Raw genomic sequence first — 17,652 nt, forward strand, 5'->3', positions numbered from 1 at the left:
TGGAAGATGCAGCTGAGCATTTCAACATCACAAAATGCTTTGTTTTGTGGGCACAAACCCAGCTGAGGATGGAGTTACGTGAATTGCCATGGGCATGTTTGGACTGCCCCACTCACTGGTGCACCTGGTTAAGAAAAAACATGTAGGTTGAGGACTGAAAAGGAATGTCCTGACACATCACCATGACCATGCAGTCGGTGTCAGTGCTCCATCCTGCCATCAGTCTTTTTTTCTGACCTTCTTTAAGGACCATTTCCAGGAGGATGAGGATGCAAATGTAACCACCTGGCTACTGCAAGGACAATGCATTTCTTAGAGAACTGTGCAGAGAAAACATGCATGCTGTAGAGGGTTGAAAAGGAGATTGATTCAGTAATAGATGGACAAGTCATTGAGGGATGTTTTGCTTTCACATCTGTGAATAGGATGAGCACAGAGAAGTGTGAAATGATTCTCTGGAGTGGAACCTGAAATATTCAAGTAAACAGCTCAGATGCTAATGCAGTTCTTCAGGTAGAGACACAGCTGCGCAGTGCAGTCTGGGTGCCATGAAGAGCAGAAGTTCCTCCTCATTCATCTCCCAGCTGCACGCTGCTGCCTCTCGTCTGGTGTCCTCAGGTGCTGACGAGCTGATCCAGCAGAAAGCTGCATGGCCAAGAGGTGACTCACCATCCCTTGGTGCCTGGTGTCCCCGTGGCTGCACGCCATGGGGCCATTTGGTGGCAGCCTGAAGTTCTCATTACCTGGTGCCTGAAATCACAACCTGAGGATGTGGGTTTCTGATGGGCTTGTCCAACTGTAACTGTGGGCTGTAGTGGGAAGGGTGATCCCATCTTCCCCATGGTTCTGCTCGGAGCTCTCTATCCCATCCCTCCACCCATCATGGTGAATATTGGCTTTGCATAAGTCTGCCTGCTCCAAGTCACTCAGAGTTGGCTGTTTCCAGGAGATCAGATGAGTGACCACCAGAAAAAAACAACTCCTGATTTATTTTGTCTGGAGGGCTGTGCACTTGGCGTGCTTCAAAGCTCTGTGAATTTGTCATAGGATCAGGCTCAAAAACATTAGGTTGGAAAAGACCCTCAAAGGTCATCAAGTCCAACAACCAACCTGACCAGACTCAGTGCCACCCAGTGCTGAGTGCACTGCAAGGTTCCCATCTCCGACTGCAGGCAGTTCCTTTCCAGCTGCCTCGTTTGGGTCAGTGCTGTTCAGGTTGGCACAAGCTGTGCAATCCAGCTGCTGAACACACCATCAGCCCTCGGCTTTGATCCCTGCACCTCTCCCAGCTGCAGCAGTGCTCCAAAAGAGAAGCAGTGAGGGCAGCATTCCCCTCGCTGCATCCCCAGGGCATCCCCAGCGGCCCCCTGCATCGAGCTCCCCTTTCTGTCTGCACGAAACAGGACTCTCGTGTGTTCCAGTGCCTATCTGACCTGACAGATGAGCATCATCACTTCAGGGTGGAAGAGAGACATCGCATGTTTGGACGATGTGTCATCAAGGAAAAGAACAAGCTGATAGTTCCGAGTTTAATTTTGCACTGATTTCATGTCATGGAGATGAGAACAAACTCCGGGGCTGTGTGTGGTGTGCCTGGGGTGATGTGCTCCTGGGAAGGGAATGAGACTGGGAGCTTTTGGAAGATAAAGAGTAAGAATTTAATGAGGAAGAAGTTGTTTTAATTACCCCTCATTTCTTCTGCAGGCAAATGTGAAACCGGGACTCAACCCTGGAATACAATCATTATAAAGAGACCTTAGCCTGGATACAGGAAGAATGGCAAAGTGGCGCATCTGAATGCAGTTCCTTTGTCCACAACACAGCTTTCTTTTTTTCCAGAGGAGATTAGTGGATTTCGGGAGGATCTCAGCGGGGCTGCCACGCTCATAATAGCAGATTCTTTCCTGGAGGTGCACTCTGTGTCTTCCTCCAGTGATGGCATTGAAGATTCCTCCATTGGCTTATGTGAGGCAATAAAAGACAAATGTCAGTGCAGTTATGTCATTTTGTCTCCTTCCTTCCCACCAGCGCTGTGATTTCACATTTCTCAGTTGTTGCACATTTTTCCTCACACCAAAGGGGTCAGGTGAGGATGTCTGTCAGTCTGGTAAACAGTCACCCGTTTCCCTCTGTTTCGCATTCTCTGCTGTCAGGAGAGTTGGGATCACTCGTTCCATACATTGCAGCGATTCCTTTGTGCCTCAGTGCTGATGAAACATCGTGCCCTGCTGAAATGTGGTAGGAATGGGAAGGGAGAAAACTGCCACCCTGCAGAGCTGGAGGAGGACTGGAGAGGGCTCCCATCCTTGGAGGAGTTCTTGCTTGGGTGCTTTGCGCAGCCACAACGTCCTTGGCAATGCAAGGTCTTCTCCCAGCACCCTCAGTGTGCTGTGCTGGTGTGCACCAGATTGCATCACCTTCCCATGCCCATTATCCAAATTACAGCGTGTTCTTCCTTATCAGGGTAGGAAGTGATGGGCAGGAGAAGGGAAGCAGCTGCCACCTTGCTGTGGGCTGTCCTGAGAAGCCCCAGTTGCTCTCCATGCTGTGGTTGCCATCTCTGCTGGCCACAGGGAGCTTTTCTTGGCTCCATGACAGCTCACGCCGATGCTGCTCTCCACTAACCATTGCTTTCTTGCTCGTTGGTGTTGCTGAGCCTGCTCTTCCCCTTCCTCCTATCAGGTTTAATTAGAAAATTCTACGCCCCACAGCTTGGTTTTGTGAGGGATGCCAAAGACGTCACCAAGAAAAGCCAAATGAGATGACCAGCAAACTTTATTAGTGTGTAGAAGGCAAACGATCTTTCTAATTAGCAGTTGTGCAGCTGCAAGAAGAAGGTGCAGTGAGGCATGCACTTTGTGACAGCAAAATCTAATGCACATGGGGATAGCTTGACAGCAACAAGCATCCACTGACGGCTTGACCAGAAGGGTTGAGATGCTGCTGGTCATAATCTCTCCTCCACCTCTGCCCATAGCAGTGACACTGCTGAGATGGATTTTGGCTAAACAGATCATGAGTTCTCCCACCAGCACGTTGGCAGTGGCAGTTTGATGCTCCTCTCTTCCAGAAAAGGCCGAGTGTTTGGCTGCTGCCTGTCCAGCTCTCACATATTTAGAGACCAGTTCCGAAACCAGAGAGAAATAATGAGAGCCTGGGCGAGATGGGTGCAGTTGTCCTCTCTTCTGATAGGGATCTCCCTGAGGCTTCTTTAATGGCTCCATCAGATATTTCTGCATTCCTGCATGGAACAATTACATATCCCATGTAATTTGCTCACTGATTGAGGAGTTCTTCCTCCAGATACGACACTTGTTCACGTTCCACAGTATTTGGTGTTCTCTTCCTGTTTGGCATCTGATCAACAGGGTGATCTCAGGAGACCCCATTCCTTCTAAACTGCTTGTCTCCAACACCACAGTCCCTTCAGAGGAGGTCTCTGTGCTTCCTGGGGGTATCTCAAGCGCTTCAGTCCCCTTTGCAGGCCATGAGCAGCACCAGTGCCCAGTACTTTACAGAGTTGGTGCCTCCATGGCACCCGGAGGCTCACTGACAGCACAGCTGGGCTGTGTGCCACTAACAGCTCGCCTTTTAAGTATCTGCATCTTGACCAGGGACAACAAGAGGTCCTGTTGGGGTGGATTTTGGGAGCCCACTCCCACTGGACCGATGAAGGCTTTTCTCCACATAGACCTGGGTGTCCATGGTAGGGACCAGGTCCATGTCAGTGGTACGGGGAGCTGAGCAGCCGGGAGGAGGCAGTGGGAGATTGTCCTGGACACAGCACTGAAGCAGTCAGCCCAGTGCCTGCCCTCAGAGCAAGTGGACACAGAGTCACCTCTGCCATTCATGTTCCACGGCACTGCTCTGCTTCAGAGATGGAGGGAGACAAAGAGGCTGCTGTTGCAGAGCTGCTACATGGGGCTGGATTGCCCCAGAGCTTCATGGCCTCATCTCAGCCCTCTGACAGAGACGTGCTGTGTGTCAGGGTCCAGATTTTGGTGGCCACACTGAGATCAAGGCTCGTAATTTCCAGAAGCTGATGGTGGGGCAATTATCTAGATGGGCTTCTCATCGCTCACGTGGAATTTGCAGGCTCTGCACATTGGTAAGGCAAGAACCCGGGGATGGGGGACAGCGTTAATTAGCTGATGTCCTGCCTGGGCCATGGAGGCCAGCAGAGCCTGGCCAAGTCCCACTGGGGATGAGCAGAGCCCCGCAATCTGATCGCGTGGCTTGTGCTTGAGGAAAGGACCTGCATGGAACAGCAGATTTTTCCTCTAGATTGCTGGGTAGCAAGGCGGAAACAAGCCACACTGCTGGTCTGGCACCTCCCAACGCTTGGGAGCGTTTGCTCCTCCCTTGGCAGCTTGCTTGCTGCCCCCCACCCCTCTGCCGTGTATATAAGGCCCCTCCGAGCCCTGCCACTACACATCCACTCCAGCGAGGCACACAGCAAGCTGCTCCTTCAGCTCCAGCACCTCCGTCTTGGCGACAGTCAACCAGAAGGCCTTCAGCATGGGTAAGGAACGCTCTGCAGCCTCCCTTAGCGCTGTTCCCAGGGGCCTCTTTGCGCTTTGACAATCGATTTCCATTTGGCTGTGGGATCTGTGCTCCCCTTCTGCTGGGGAATTGCTCCAAGAGAAGCTGGAGTTATTTTCTTGCTAGGGCTTCAATGCTGACATGGTTGTCCACATCAGCTCCCTCTCCATCGCTGCTGATGGAGCCGGGATGAGTGCAGGATGCAGAAGGGAATGGAGCAGTGCTCTGATCTGTGATACCCCATGGTCATGGTTTAGTGGGCATGGGAGCGATGGGTCAGAGGCTGAGCTTGATGCTCTCGGTGGTCTTTTCAGCCTCAAAGACTCCATGGTGCCCAGTGGCACCTGGAGGAGGATTCCTCTGCTGTACCTGAGATCTGTTGGGGCCACCGCCAACAGAGCTGCTGGTCATGGAGTCCTTGTTGGCAGCCAGGGTGGGAGAAGTCCATTGAGTGGGACAGAGTCTTCTGAGTCGGCACCACTGAAGGACGTGGGCACTTCCCATTTCGTTTTCTTTTTCTCACCACAGACAGATGCAGAGTTCAGTGCTACCAGTACCCCAGCTGCCCTGATGTAGTGAAACCCAAGTGCTATCAGCCATGCTCTGAAGGTAGGTGTTTGTGACAGCTCTGACTCAGCTTCAGGTTGGACGATGATCAAGTCTGTCTTTCACAGACCACCCTTAATTAACTGCATGTACTGAGTCCCTTCCTGAAAGGTGAATACTGTAGCTCTACAGTGATCCACTTGTGTTGTGCTTTACCTCTGGTCCAGTCATGGCAGCAGAAAATTAAGCTTAGTATCATAGAATCGTAGAATCTTTTGAGATGGAAGGGACCCTTAAAGGTCATCTTGTCCCACCTTGCAATGAACAGGGACATCCAAAGCTCCCTCGGGTGCTCTGAGCCCTGTCCTACCCGACCTTGGTGTCGTCAGGGATGGGGCACCACCACATCTCATAGCAACCTGTTCCTCGTTCGTCCTGAGAGTCTCCTGAAGCTTTCATTTGCCTTTGCTGTTATTTCATTGCATGTTCTAACACTGATGCTCCATACACCTAGCTCCTAAGGAAGAGCTTGCATATGTGACATGTACTTACCGAGAAACGTGCATCAACCAACCTGACTTCCTGGCCACCATCGATCTCAACCCCAGATCTCCGCACTACTGCCAGGTACTGTGCCCAGACTCTTCTTGGCCTGATGATCACTACTGGCACTGTCCTTCCAGTTCCATGGCATTTCCTCCATTGTGCCGTCCCCAGTGTGCCTGGCTCTTGCTGAACCATCTCCATCTCTGTGTGCACACACCAGCTGTGACTCACTTCATATCTCACTTCTTATGACATTAAGTGAAGCTTTGAGTAGAACCTCCTGTCAGTGGCTCTTCATCAGCAAAGATGGCCACCAGTGACCCAGGTGGTTTTGGTTTCTCAGCACCTCTGCAGGTTTCAGCATGTTTCTGGTGCACTGCAATTTCAGAGATGTTCTGTTATGCACCGCCCCAACCTGGCTGCTGACATCCCAATGGGAAATCAGCACCTACCTGTCTCTGATGGCTGCTCAGGCCAATTGACCACATCCGCTGTGCTTCTTTGAAACGATTCCTTACTTTGAAGCTTTGACCTTTCCACTTCTAAGTTGTTGGTTGCTGAAGGTACCTGTTTCCACCCATCTCCTCGACTAAACCCTGACTCTACCTTTGGCTGCCCAGGTGATCCACCGCCTGCCTGTGCCCAACCTCAAAGACGAGCTGCACTGTTCGGGGTGGAGCGCTGGCAAAGTCTGCTTTGACAATATCACAACAAAAAAGAACAAGCTGATCCTCCCCTGTTTGATTTCTTCCCGTATTTACGTGGTGGATGTGGGCACGCAGTGCCGGGGTCCCACAGTGTGTAAGGTAAGTCTGGAGTGACTCCAACAAGTTGTTTCAAAGGGGCTGTGAGTTGGTGCTTCTGGAGTAACACAGAGGGAGAAGGTCCTCTCCTCTTCTTCTCTTACCCCTTCATTTTACAGAGTTGGGACAAGTTTCCCTACCAGCTCTCTCTATCAGACCAAAGAAGACTCCCATCATCACTTTTTTCCCTATTGCATTCAGGGAGTGTCCAGTAACTTGAGATCGTGTCACACAGCCCATACCAATACCCCTCATAGTGAGGTGGACAAGCGAGCTCTTACCTGTTGGATGTTGTTCCATCCATGCTGTTCATGTAAAGGAGAGCTCAGTGGCTTCTCTGCTCCTTTCCGAGGGTCTGGTGCATTCAGAATCCTCTGATGGTAAAAGGCTCTGCCTTTTTCACCCCAAAAAGCTGAAATGAGCTGATCAGGCAGAGGTTTACATGTGTGTCTCTTTGTTTTTCAGATGATTGAGCCAGTGGATGTCTTCTGGAAGTGCAACAAGGGCCACCTTAGTGTAGTTCACAGCCTGCCCAACGGTGACATTCTGATCGCCAACATGGGGGATGCAGCTGGCCATGGAAAAGGTACATTTCCTCCAGATTGTTCCAATAACATGATTCCTGTTAGAAAAATAAGCAGCTTACGAACCACAGACTTCCTGAGTTTCAAACATCAAATGAGAGCTAACTGTTGAGAACTCTGAGTATTTCATGCAGCTATGAGCCCAAGCATGAGGTGCAGTGTGGGGAAACGAAGACAAGAGCAGAGGCACAGCTGCCCTCTGCAGACTCAGGCAGGCAGTCCTACTGTGTGAGGAAGGCGTTCATCCATCCCTGCTTCAGAAAGGGAGATGGAGTGAGCAAAGCCAACATCGGTAACGTGCCACAGTGTGCACACTAAAGCAAAGACTTGCAATATGAAGTGGGGATAAATTTTTGGTTCAGAAAATTCTGCATAGCTCAGATGGAAAGCTGTACTGCACAGGTTCTTATGAAAACAGGAACCTGCAGAGCCTGTGCAGCTCAGTATCTAAAGGCAGAAAGTATTCAGAGGAGGCATTGCAGCTACCATCCAACCATCGCGCTTACAAGTGATCTGCTGTGCTTCCCTCTGGTGCCACAGGTGGATTTATTGTGCTGGATGGAGAGACCTTTGAGCTGAAGGGTAACTGGGAACACGAGTGCGAGGTTCCCCCAACAGGCTATGACTTCTGGTACCAGCCACGCCACAACGTTCTCATCAGCACCGCCGGGATGGTGCCAAGAATTGCGGGACGGGGATTTAACCCGGATGATCTGAAGAAAGGTGAGGGAACGCGGACGCAGGCGCTGGGCAGCGCTCAGCAGGCTGACGGGCGACGCAGAGGAACTCCAGGATGGGTGGGAGCTGGAGGGAGGGGACGAGCAGAGCGCCGTAGGTGTCGCCCACCTCCAGGGCTGCCCGCCCCTCCCGGCTCACTTCTCCTCCCCCTGCTCAGGGGTCTTCGGGCGCCGCCTGAACGTGTGGAATCTGTCCTGCCGTACCCTCACGCAGTGCTTTGACCTGGGGGAGGACTCGCTGCCCCTGAGCGTGAAGTTCCTGCACAACCCCGATGCTGCCGAGGGCTACGTCAGCTGTGCCCTGAGCGGCGTCATCTACCGCTTCTACAAGTGCGAGGCAAGTGCTGGGCCTGCGGCCCCGGGGCCCCCGGCTGTGGGAGCGGCTGAGTGCCCCGATGGAGGGCGGGGAGCTGAGAGCGAGGAGCGCCAGCCTCGCCGCCGGTGTGAGCCGTGCGTTTCTTGTGCAGAGAGACAGCTGGGCAGTGGAAGAGGCCATCCAGATCCCAGCCAAGGACGTGTCGGGATGGATTCTGCCCAAGATGCCGGGTGAGCCCCCCGTGCTGCTCCGCATTTCCTCCCGGCACGTTGAGCCGTGCGTGCAGGGTGTCTTCTGGGGACGCCGCCTCACCCACGGCTCTTTCTTCTCTGCCCTCCCAGCCTTCCCCAGCGACCTGGTCATTTCCCTGGACGACAAGTACCTGTACGTCTGCAACTGGCTGCACGGAGACATCCGCCAGTACGAGCTCTCCAGGACCTGCAAGCCCCGGCTGGTGGGACAGGTGAGGCGGGGGCAGGAGGCTGCGCTCGCAGCTCCGTGGCAGTGGGTGGCGGTGGTTGGGTGCCAAGCCACGCGTCTCCTTGCCTTGCCTGCAGGTGTTTGTGGGAGGCAGCATCCTGCGAGGCGGGCCCGTGACGGTGTGCAGAGATGAAGAGCTGAAGTGCCAGCCGGAGCCCTTGGTGATCAAGGTGAGCTCTGCGGGCTCTGCCCCGCGGCGTCCTCCGCACTCGGGCTCTGCTCTGCGCTCCCTTTTGCTGCTCCTGCTTTTGCTCGTCTGCTGAAAGAAAGCAGCCAGCAACGCCGCTGCTCTCTGTTGTGCCTCCAGTGCAAGCGGGTGTACGGCGGCCCCGCTAAGATCCAGCTCAGCGTGGATGGCAAGAGGCTGTACGTCACCAACTCCTTCTACAGCACTTGGGACAAGCAGTTCTACCCGAACGTGGTCAAGTAAGGAACCTCTGGGAGGAAAGGGGCCCTTTTGGGTGATCCCTCGGGGGTGGGAATGGCAAAGGTCGTGCGGCGCCGCTCTTGTCTGCAACGCTGCTCCATCGCCCCTCGCAGGGAAGGCTCTGTCATGCTGCAGATCGACGTGGACACGGAGAAGGGAGGCCTGACGGTGAACAAGAACTTCCTGGTGGATTTTGGAAAGGAGCCCTGCGGGCCTTGCCTTGCCCACGACATCCGCTTCCCTTGCGGAGATTCCACCTCCGACATCTCCGCCTAGGCGCCATGGCACAGCTCCTTTCTTCTCTCTAGTCTGTAGTGCAGCCATCAAACGGAGCGTGGGGTGATTGGGTTGGGGGTCCCATTTCTTGCTGGAAGCTACATTTCTGCAGCCAGTGCAGGCAGCCTTTGCTTTCCGTGCACGCGAGTCCCTGGGTGCACTTCCCAGAGCAGAGCTCGGCTCCTTGCTGACTCTGAGCCGTGCACAACGCACAGCTCCCTTCAGTTGCAATCTGCAGCCTCACCGTGCCACACAGAGCCTGCTGGAGGCCGTTGAGCTCTCCGTTAGGATTCAGAGCTTGCTCACACTCGCTGATGAAGGCCACAGAAGGTGAAATGCCCACGTTGTCTGCGTTGCTGTTCTTCAGCCGCGTTCGTTGCTGGGCAGTCCTTCCCTGGCACTGGGGCACATGGAACCTGCTGGCGCGTGCCAGCGCCTGGGCCAGGAGGTGTTGCGTCGCTGAAGGAGCGTGAAGTGCTTCATTCAGAAAGGGATGCCTGATTCCTGATGCTGCTTTTCTGGTGTTCTGCTTCAAACATGAATAAAACTCTTCTTTGCATCACCTTGGTCTTCACGTCTTAATTCACAGAAGCCTTTCCAATGTGAGCCCCTTCTTGCAATGGAATCCTGCTTGTTGTGCAGGACAGCAAACGCTGCCCCAGGGATGTGCTGCAGAAACCCTTCTGCACACCCACCCATGTTCCCATTAGTCCCCATTTGCCTCGAGACTTTCCATGCAGGCACAATTTGCAGCCATAATTAGTTTGGAGTCTGCAAATGTTAGAGTATAAAGAGTATGCTTTTAAATTCAGCCTTTCATGTTCTCGGAAGAACATTGACTTCCTCCACGCTTTCCATGGTCAAAGTTATTGCACCCTTAATGGTCCTGGGAGGAAAGCAAGCCTCCAAAATGAGGTGTGCAGGAGTTCTGGAAGTTCTGGTTGCTCCGTTTGTTTGGCCCAGATCAGAGAAGGCTCTATGGTGGCATAGAGCTCCTCACTGCAGTGCATCTCCTCTTGTCCTGCAGTCCCTCATATCCAACAGCCCCCCGTGGCCCTACAGCTCCCATCATGGTTTGAAGCACCCAATGCACTGAGATGAGCCTCAGCAGGTGGAGGTGGGGCAGGAGTTGCTGATGCCGCACCTGTGGGCCTTTTTGCTTTTGGGTGCAGATCTTTGGGTGGAAGGTGGCTTTGTGTCCAAGCTCCCCCCCTGGGGTGGGTGCAGATGACAGGGCAGGAACCTTCCGGTGAAGCTGTGCCTGAGGCAGCAGCCGAGGTCGGATGTGTCAAAGGGAAACCTGCTGCATCGCTTCTCCCACCCGCCATCGCACGACAAGTGCTCACCCTGCAATTATAAGAAACCCAGTCCTCACTTTTAATTTTCACTTGGTGATTAATATCTGCAACCTCATTAAGTTATTTCTGAGGTCGGGAGCGTCTGCACTCGCCCACGCCTCGCTGGGGGCACCGCATGGGGAAGCTCCACACAGCACTTCCAGGACAGACCCGTAGGAGTGGGGCTGCCCCCTTTCTCCCCGTACCCCAAATCTCCACTGTGTTCTCAGTGTGACGCTGCAGAGTGCAGCCACCACCGTTTGCCCTCCGTCTGTGGGAGGAGAGAAGGTTCTGAAATACTTCCCCGCACGTTTCCAGCGCTGCCCCGGTGCCTCCCACACCCTGGGGCGTGGGGATCCTCCCTCGGTGTCCTTTTCACACCAGCCCTCTCCCCATTGCTCTCCCTATATATTGGAGCCCCGCGGAGACGCGTCTCCTCACCGACGTGCTCCGGGCAGCAGCATGCAGGCAGAATCAGCTCCTTCCATTCCCCACCAGAAGATGACATCCAGCACAGCCTCCAGCTCTGGTAAGTGACCTCTCCATGCATGCAGGGCTGTGGTGGTTGGCTGCCTGCTCGGCTCTGCGGTCCTTCAAATCTCCTCCTGGAGGTTCTGCTCCTGGGACACTCTGAAAGCATAAAGCTTTCCACACGTGGGGATGAGCGTGGTGTTTTCTCTGCCTGGAGACGGATACTTTTCTCCTCTGCCAGGTAGCATTTAGGCACACTGATAATTAAAAGCATTCTAACTTCTTTTTGTCTGCTTATTCCCACTTTTATGCACCTGTAACAAACTGTGCCGTGCGTTGGCAGGGAGTCCTCAATGCAAAGTTTGGGTTTGGTGGGGCATTTTCTGCAGGGGAAGGGAGAAGGGGTGGCTCCACGATGCTCCGGGTAAGGAACAGCAGCCCCATGCCCTGTGCTTCCCGCAGAACGTGCTGTCCTCAGGGAGAAAATCTTCAAAAGCAAACATGAAACTGAGTCAGCAAAGCTGCGTTGTGAGGTTTGATGGTTGTGGGTTTTCTCCCTCTCCTCAGGCTCGCCATCCTAAACGGGAAAGATCAGAAACAAAGAATCACAGAATCCTTTGAGCTGGGAGGGGCTCTTAAAGGCCATCTGGTCTCACCCCACTGCGATGAACAGGGCAAGGTCCCTTCCACCCAAACCTCTTCTATGGTTTTATGGTTCTGAGTATGACCTGTAAGGACTCTTCCAATCCAACCATCCCATGGTTGACCTTTAAGGACCCTCCCAACCCAACCATCCCATGGTTCCATGGATGATCATTAAGGTCACAGAATCGTTTGAGTTGGAAGGGACCCTTGAAGGCTGTCCAGCCCAATCCCACACAGTGAACAGGGACATCCTCAGCTCCATTGGGTGCTCTGCACCCCGTCCACCTGATCTTTAACGCCTCTTGGAGGGATCCTTTTGGAGGCGCTGGGTCTGGGGATTTCTTTGGGCGCATGTGGGCATCCTGGTTCACTCTGGATGCCCATCTTCATCTTTGGAGGCCTCACTGGTGGGTGCTGGAGGGCCACCACCTGCCTTGCCTGGGGCTGATGTGGTCCCACTGCCGCAGGGGATACTCTCAGACCACAGTGGCTCCAAAGAGGCCCTTGGCCTTTGCCAAAAGGGCTTTCAAATCTCTCACTGCCACCTATTTTCCATTCCTTCTTGTTTCCAACGCAGCCCGGTGCGGAGCGTGTGGTCCTGGCTACGCCTCTCCCCTGGATGCCATGAAAGGTGAGTGCATTGCGTGGGGCTGTGGGGACCAGCCCTGTGCTGGCTGCGGGTGAAGGTGAAGATGAGAGCAGTGCTTTCAAGATCAGTGAGCTCCATCCACGGAGGAGGTTCCCAGCAGGAGCCAGGGAAGCATTCGTCTGGGGCCAAGCCTCAGTTGCATCACGGTGTCAGAATTTTTCAGACTTCAGAATAGCTTGGGATGGGTCACAACCTGCACAGAGCCACCCAAGGCTGCGCAGGGCAGAACCCAGAGGGAACGCGGTGCTGCTGCGGCCCCTCTCAGATCTGCAGGGAGTGGAGAAGGCTGGAGGGGAATTCTGGATTTTCAGGACACCCTCCAGAACACGGCGTCAGCTCTGCTCCTGGTGACTGCTCAGAACCTCCTGCAGTAAAATCCGCCCTCCCAGGCTGTTTGCTCGGGAACTTTGCTTGGAAATCCTTCTGGCTGCACTGCCAGAACTGTGAGCTCCGGTGTGAAGAGCTCAAGGAAAGCATCACCTGCTGCAGTCCCTCCCTTAATCCTTCCTTAATCCTTTGTGCTATGCAAGCACAGCTCTGAAACCTCAGTCCTGGAGTTTGGTGCTGCTCCGTGACTCCCATCCCGAAATACCTTTCAGCAAAGCAAACAACAGCAAAGGACTGAGTGCTTAAAGACTGATAAAGGGCTGATAAAGGCACAGTGTTGAAAAGGCAGCAGCTATTGCTGCTTTGGATCAGCTCCAGGCTCCCAGATCACCTCTCCCTGTTTTCCACCTCTTTCTCCTCCTCAGCATTTCTCAGACCAGTTCCACCCCCTCGCTTTGCTTTGCTCGGTCAGCACTTTTTGACATGGTGCCACCCCTGCAGGGCGAGGAGCCGGTGGGGTCGGGGTGCTGGGGTCACCACACTCTGCCTGGGAACCCAGCAGGGCTTCACTGCTCAGTGGGATCTTTGTGCCCTTGGCTTCAGCCTGGCGAGAGTTCCACCTTTCCACTCCTCATGTATTTTTAAGGCTTGATGGAAATGGTGGAAATGAGACACGCAGAATCATAGAACACCTTGAGCTGGAAGGGACCCCATAGAATATCCCAAGTTGGAAGGGACCCAGTGAGTTGGGATCATCGAGTCCAACTCCTGGCTCCGCACAGCACCACCCGAAAATCACAGCCTATGCATGAGAACACAGCGTGCTTTGGTTCATGGGACCGGTGGAGCGACCCACAGCCATGGCAATCCATAGGGAGGAGGATACCCCAAACCCAATGAGCCCAGCTCCCCCGGGGCAGCCATCTCCAGCCCCAGGCATGCAGGGATGTGGGAATCCGGCTGTTCCTGCAGACGCCTTTGCAAGCCATGTTTCCATCTCGAAAGGTCCGCGGGAGGAGATTGTGTACGTGCCCTGCATCTACAGGAACACCGGCAGGGGGAAACCCGACTTTCTGGCCACCGTGGATGTTGACCCCAAATCTCCGCACTATAGCCAGGTACCAGACGCTTCACCTCAGTGCTGAACGGGTGGCAGCGGCTGACCCTCCGTGTGAGTGGGACTGGGCTTTGCAGGTGATCCACCGCCTGCCCATGCCCAACCTGGGGGATGAGCTGCACCACTCGGGCTGGAACACCTGCAGCAGCTGCTTTGGGGACACCACCAAGAAGAGGAACCGCCTGATCCTCCCCAGCCTGATCTCCTCCCGCATCTACGTGGTGGATGTGGGGACCGACCCCCGAGCTCCCAGGCTCTTCAAGGTACGTTGGAGGCGGTGCTGGGACCACCAGCCCTGTGAGCCTCACGAGTGCCACATCACCGGGGAGAGCTCATGTAGCGAGTGAAATCCTGCAGGTCATCAATCCGGAGGACGTCTTCTGGCAGTGTGACCTGGGCTACCTGCACACCTCCCACTGCCTGGGCAGTGGAGAGGTGATGATCAGCACGCTGGGAGACCCGGCCGGCAATGGGAAAGGTATGGGGCCGGGCAAGCGGTCCCACGTCCAGCACCATCCCAAGATGTCTGCAGCACCCTGCTCCATATTTTGTTATCTTAGAACACAACCTGGGTGTTATCTTAGTTCACCTGGGTGGTTTCCTCACTACCAAGGCGTGTTTGGTTTTGCTGCAGGTGGCTTCGTTCTGTTGGATGCAGAGACCTTCGACATCAAGGGGACCTGGGAGAAGGGCGACAAGAACCCGCCGATGGGTTACGACTTCTGGTACCAACCGCGCCACAACGTCCTGATCAGCACGGAGTGGGGAATCCCCAAGTGCCTGGGATACGGGTTTAACCCAAATGACCTGAAGAAAGGTGAGGAAACTGCTGTTGAAGTACTCCAGGAGAGGTGCTGAGCAGCACTGCCACGAGGCCAAATTTCAGCCCTTTTCTGACAATTCAGTGGACATGGAGCAAATTGAGACAGCCTGCTTGCTGTCTTGCACACAAATTCCCACAGCTCACTTGGATTTAAAACACAGGCAACACAGGTTGGATTTCAGCAGTGGGGATGAGGGATGAACCCCAGCTCAGCCCAACACCTCCACTGGTGTCCCTGCCCTTCAGGCCTCCTCCTAACGAGGATCTTCCCTGGTGGGACCCAGCAGGAGCAATGTAGATGTGGCTCTTGAGCCCATGGTTCGGTTGGCGTGGTGGTGATGGGTCGACCACCACGTCGAGATCGTCAGGTCCACCACGGGTTGATGTCCTTGAAGGTCGTCGCCCACCTTACTGAGTCTATGAAGACTGTGATTTCAGAGGCTTTTCCCAACCTTAACAACTCTGTGATTCTGTCATCTGTGCTGGGGGCCATCGGGGCTCACCTGGGTCCACGGCACATCTGTGGTGGCCCCGCTCCCCACAGCACCCCTCAGAACCCCCTGCCCCCTCTCAGGGCGCTACGGCCGCCGCCTGAACGTGTGGGACTGGACGACCCACACCTACGTGCAGGCCATCGACGTGGGTGAGGATGCAGCACCGCTGGAGATTCGCTTCCTGCACAACCCTGACGCAGCCGAGGGCTTCGTGGGCTGCACCATCAGCAGCGCCATCCACCGCTTCTACAAGACGGAGGTACGTGCTGGGAGGATGCTGCCCTGCACCGGGATGCCATCCAGGCTGCAGCTGCAGGACCTGTTCTGACCAGCAGTGGTTTTTGTTGGGACGATGGGATTTGGAGGATTTAAACCTTGGTTGTGGATTTATACAATGTGAGCAATGCTCTCAGTGCTTATTGTGGTAACAACAAACCGGGCGAGGAGAACCTCTTTGCCCAAACCAGTTAATCCAGTTGGAAAGACAGACAGGTTCCAGGCCCCACAGCTCTGCCTCAGGTCTTGGCTCCTCTGCTGGCCCTATAGAGCCAGGAGCGAGCTTTGCATCCCTCTGCTGCACGCACACATGGCGTCCCCCACCCTGGGGTCTTCTCCTGCCCACTCTGAGCCCTGTGGGGCCGCACTCTGTCCTGCAGTGCGGTGACTGGGCAGCTGAGAAGGTGATCCAGGTCCCTAGCAAGAAGGTGGAGGGCTGGCTGCTCCCAGACATGCCAAGTGAGTGTTTCCCCACGAGCTGCTGTGTGCCCGTTGCCCGCCACGCCGCTCGTGTGCAACTGTGCTGTGCCATCCCCAAGGCTTCATCACCGACATCCTCATCTCGCTGGACGACAGATTCCTCTACTTCAGCAACTGGTTACACGGGGATGTCCGCCAGTATGACATCTCTGACACCCGCAGGCCCAGGCTGGTGGGACAGGTGAGGCAGCAGCTTGCCCCATTGCCCGGGGGCAGACGGGTCCCGTGCCACCACCGTGCCACCTCTCTCTTGCAGGTCTTTGTGGGGGGCAGCATCTCCAAGGGAGGGCCCGTGGTCGTGCTCAGAGATGAGGAGCTGCAGAGCCAGCCGGAGCCCTTTGTCATCCAGGTGAGCACTTTGCTCTTCCCACCTCCATCTTGAGCCTCCAACTACGTGGGGCTGTGGTGGTGAGGATGGGGAGCATCCAATTCCCCTGATTCTGCATCCAATGAATTGACATCATGGCTGGGTGGCAAGGCTCTGCTGGCTTTCCACCGTGTCCCATGGGACAACAGCATGGTTGGGTGGCAAGGGCCCCATGCTCTCCTCCACGTTTCCCATGGGATGACACCGTGGCCAAGTGAAAGGTTCTGGTGGTTCTCCACCGCATCCCATGGGATGACGCCATGGTTGAGGTGGCACAGTTTTCTACCACGACCCACGGGAAGACAGCGAGGCCCCGTGGTGAGGTCCTGGTTATGCTCCACTATGTCCTATGGGACAACGCCACGGTCGGGCACAGAGGACCCTCTGGTTCCTCTCCACCATCCGCTGCTCACCGCGCCTCCCCTCCGCCTCCCACAGGGCAAGAAGGTGCCAGGGGGCCCTCAGATGATTCAGCTCAGCCTGGACGGGAAGCGGCTCTACGTCACCACGTCGCTGTACAGCGCCTGGGACCGGCAGTTCTACCCCGACCTCATCAGGTGGGAGCGGCTGGGCGTCCGACCGCGGCGCTCACTGCCGCTGGAGGGGCTGTGCCCCCTGACCCCCAGTGCCCCCTGCAGGGACGGCTCCGTCATGCTGCAGATCGACGTGGACACGGAGAGGGGCGGTTTGAGCGTCAACCGCGACTTCCTGGTGGATTTCGGGAAGGAGCCGGGGGGGCCCTGCATGGCACACGAGATGCGCTACCCCGGCGGGGATTGCACCTCTGACATTTGGGTTTAGGGCCGCCCGCCGCCACCTCCCATTGACGGGTGCTGCCCCACAGCGGTGCTGAGGGCACAGCTGGATAAAGAAGCTCGAGGTCCACGGCTGTGCTCACCCAAAAGCTCCCCGTGCCCCACACGATGCATCCCATACCCTACACCCCACATCCCCTATCATGCATTTTGCACCCATGCCCCACATCCCACACCTGCATCCCAGCCCACCCTGCAGCCCTGGAGTCCCCCCCGTGCCGACAGAGGGTGCAGCGATCAACCCTGAGCACCCCACAATAAAGCAGAGACCTCTGCACCAGAACTCCCTCATCTCCATCCTTTCTTCTACTTCTGTTTGCCCCCCAAAAGCTGAGCCCTGTTGCTGTGCACGCATACACTGCCAGCTCAGCCTGCACGCACGGTGCACACACGCGCACTGTGCTGCACACACACTGCACACTGCACACTGCACACGTTGCTGTACACACGTTGCTCGCACACTGCGCACACTGTATGCACACCGTACACACGCTGCTCGCACTCTGCACGCTTATTGCACGCACGCTGCACGCACATCTCTCGGTTACCCCCACATCCCCTCCCTCCACTCCACCAATCAGGAGCTGTTGCTAG

The 17,652-nt window shown here is 55.3% G+C and overlaps 2 protein-coding genes across 2 annotated transcripts; both read left to right on the forward strand.

Annotated features, from left to right (window-relative positions):
* Nucleotides 1–548: 548 nt before the first annotated feature.
* On the forward strand, nucleotides 549–9,742 carry LOC125685648 (methanethiol oxidase-like). The gene is made up of 13 exons (XM_048928904.1): nucleotides 549–660; nucleotides 1,840–1,965; nucleotides 5,071–5,151; nucleotides 5,603–5,715; nucleotides 6,255–6,440; nucleotides 6,903–7,023; nucleotides 7,562–7,744; nucleotides 7,917–8,099; nucleotides 8,230–8,304; nucleotides 8,416–8,537; nucleotides 8,632–8,724; nucleotides 8,862–8,980; nucleotides 9,095–9,742. Exons 1-13 carry the CDS (start codon nucleotides 549–551, stop codon nucleotides 9,255–9,257), a joined length of 1,677 nt encoding a protein of 558 aa, XP_048784861.1. The 3' UTR covers nucleotides 9,258–9,742.
* Nucleotides 9,743–11,020: 1,278 nt separating this feature from the next.
* LOC125685757 (methanethiol oxidase-like) lies at nucleotides 11,021–17,269 on the forward strand. Its single transcript, XM_048929125.1, has 12 exons — nucleotides 11,021–11,123; nucleotides 12,288–12,341; nucleotides 13,692–13,804; nucleotides 13,881–14,066; nucleotides 14,161–14,281; nucleotides 14,438–14,620; nucleotides 15,201–15,379; nucleotides 15,777–15,855; nucleotides 15,936–16,057; nucleotides 16,133–16,225; nucleotides 16,682–16,800; nucleotides 16,882–17,269. Exons 1-12 carry the CDS (start codon nucleotides 11,057–11,059, stop codon nucleotides 17,042–17,044), a joined length of 1,479 nt encoding a protein of 492 aa, XP_048785082.1. The 5' UTR covers nucleotides 11,021–11,056; the 3' UTR covers nucleotides 17,045–17,269.
* The last annotated feature ends 383 nt before the right edge of the window (nucleotides 17,270–17,652 follow it).

This window comes from Lagopus muta, chromosome 29 (genome assembly GCF_023343835.1).
Source record: "Lagopus muta isolate bLagMut1 chromosome 29, bLagMut1 primary, whole genome shotgun sequence".
Taxonomy (NCBI): Eukaryota; Metazoa; Chordata; class Aves; order Galliformes; family Phasianidae; genus Lagopus; species Lagopus muta.

Bases quoted from the DNA above. Each gene is read 5' to 3' on its own strand.
- LOC125685648 (XM_048928904.1), top strand. From the start codon at position 549: ATGAAGAGCAGAAGTTCCTCCTCATTCATCTCCCAGCTGCACGCTGCT. The intron at 7,024-7,561 runs GTACATTTCCTC...CTGGTGCCACAG, and splicing joins TGCAGCTGGCCATGGAAAAG to GTGGATTTATTGTGCTGGAT. The intron at 8,100-8,229 runs GTGCTGGGCCTG...TTGTGCAGAGAG, and splicing joins CTTCTACAAGTGCGAGGCAA to ACAGCTGGGCAGTGGAAGAG.
- LOC125685757 (XM_048929125.1), top strand. From the start codon at position 11,057: ATGCAGGCAGAATCAGCTCCTTCCATTCCCCACCAGAAGATGACATCC. The intron at 14,621-15,200 runs GTGAGGAAACTG...GCCCCCTCTCAG, and splicing joins CCCAAATGACCTGAAGAAAG to GGCGCTACGGCCGCCGCCTG. The intron at 16,058-16,132 runs GTGAGGCAGCAG...TCTCTCTTGCAG, and splicing joins GGCCCAGGCTGGTGGGACAG to GTCTTTGTGGGGGGCAGCAT.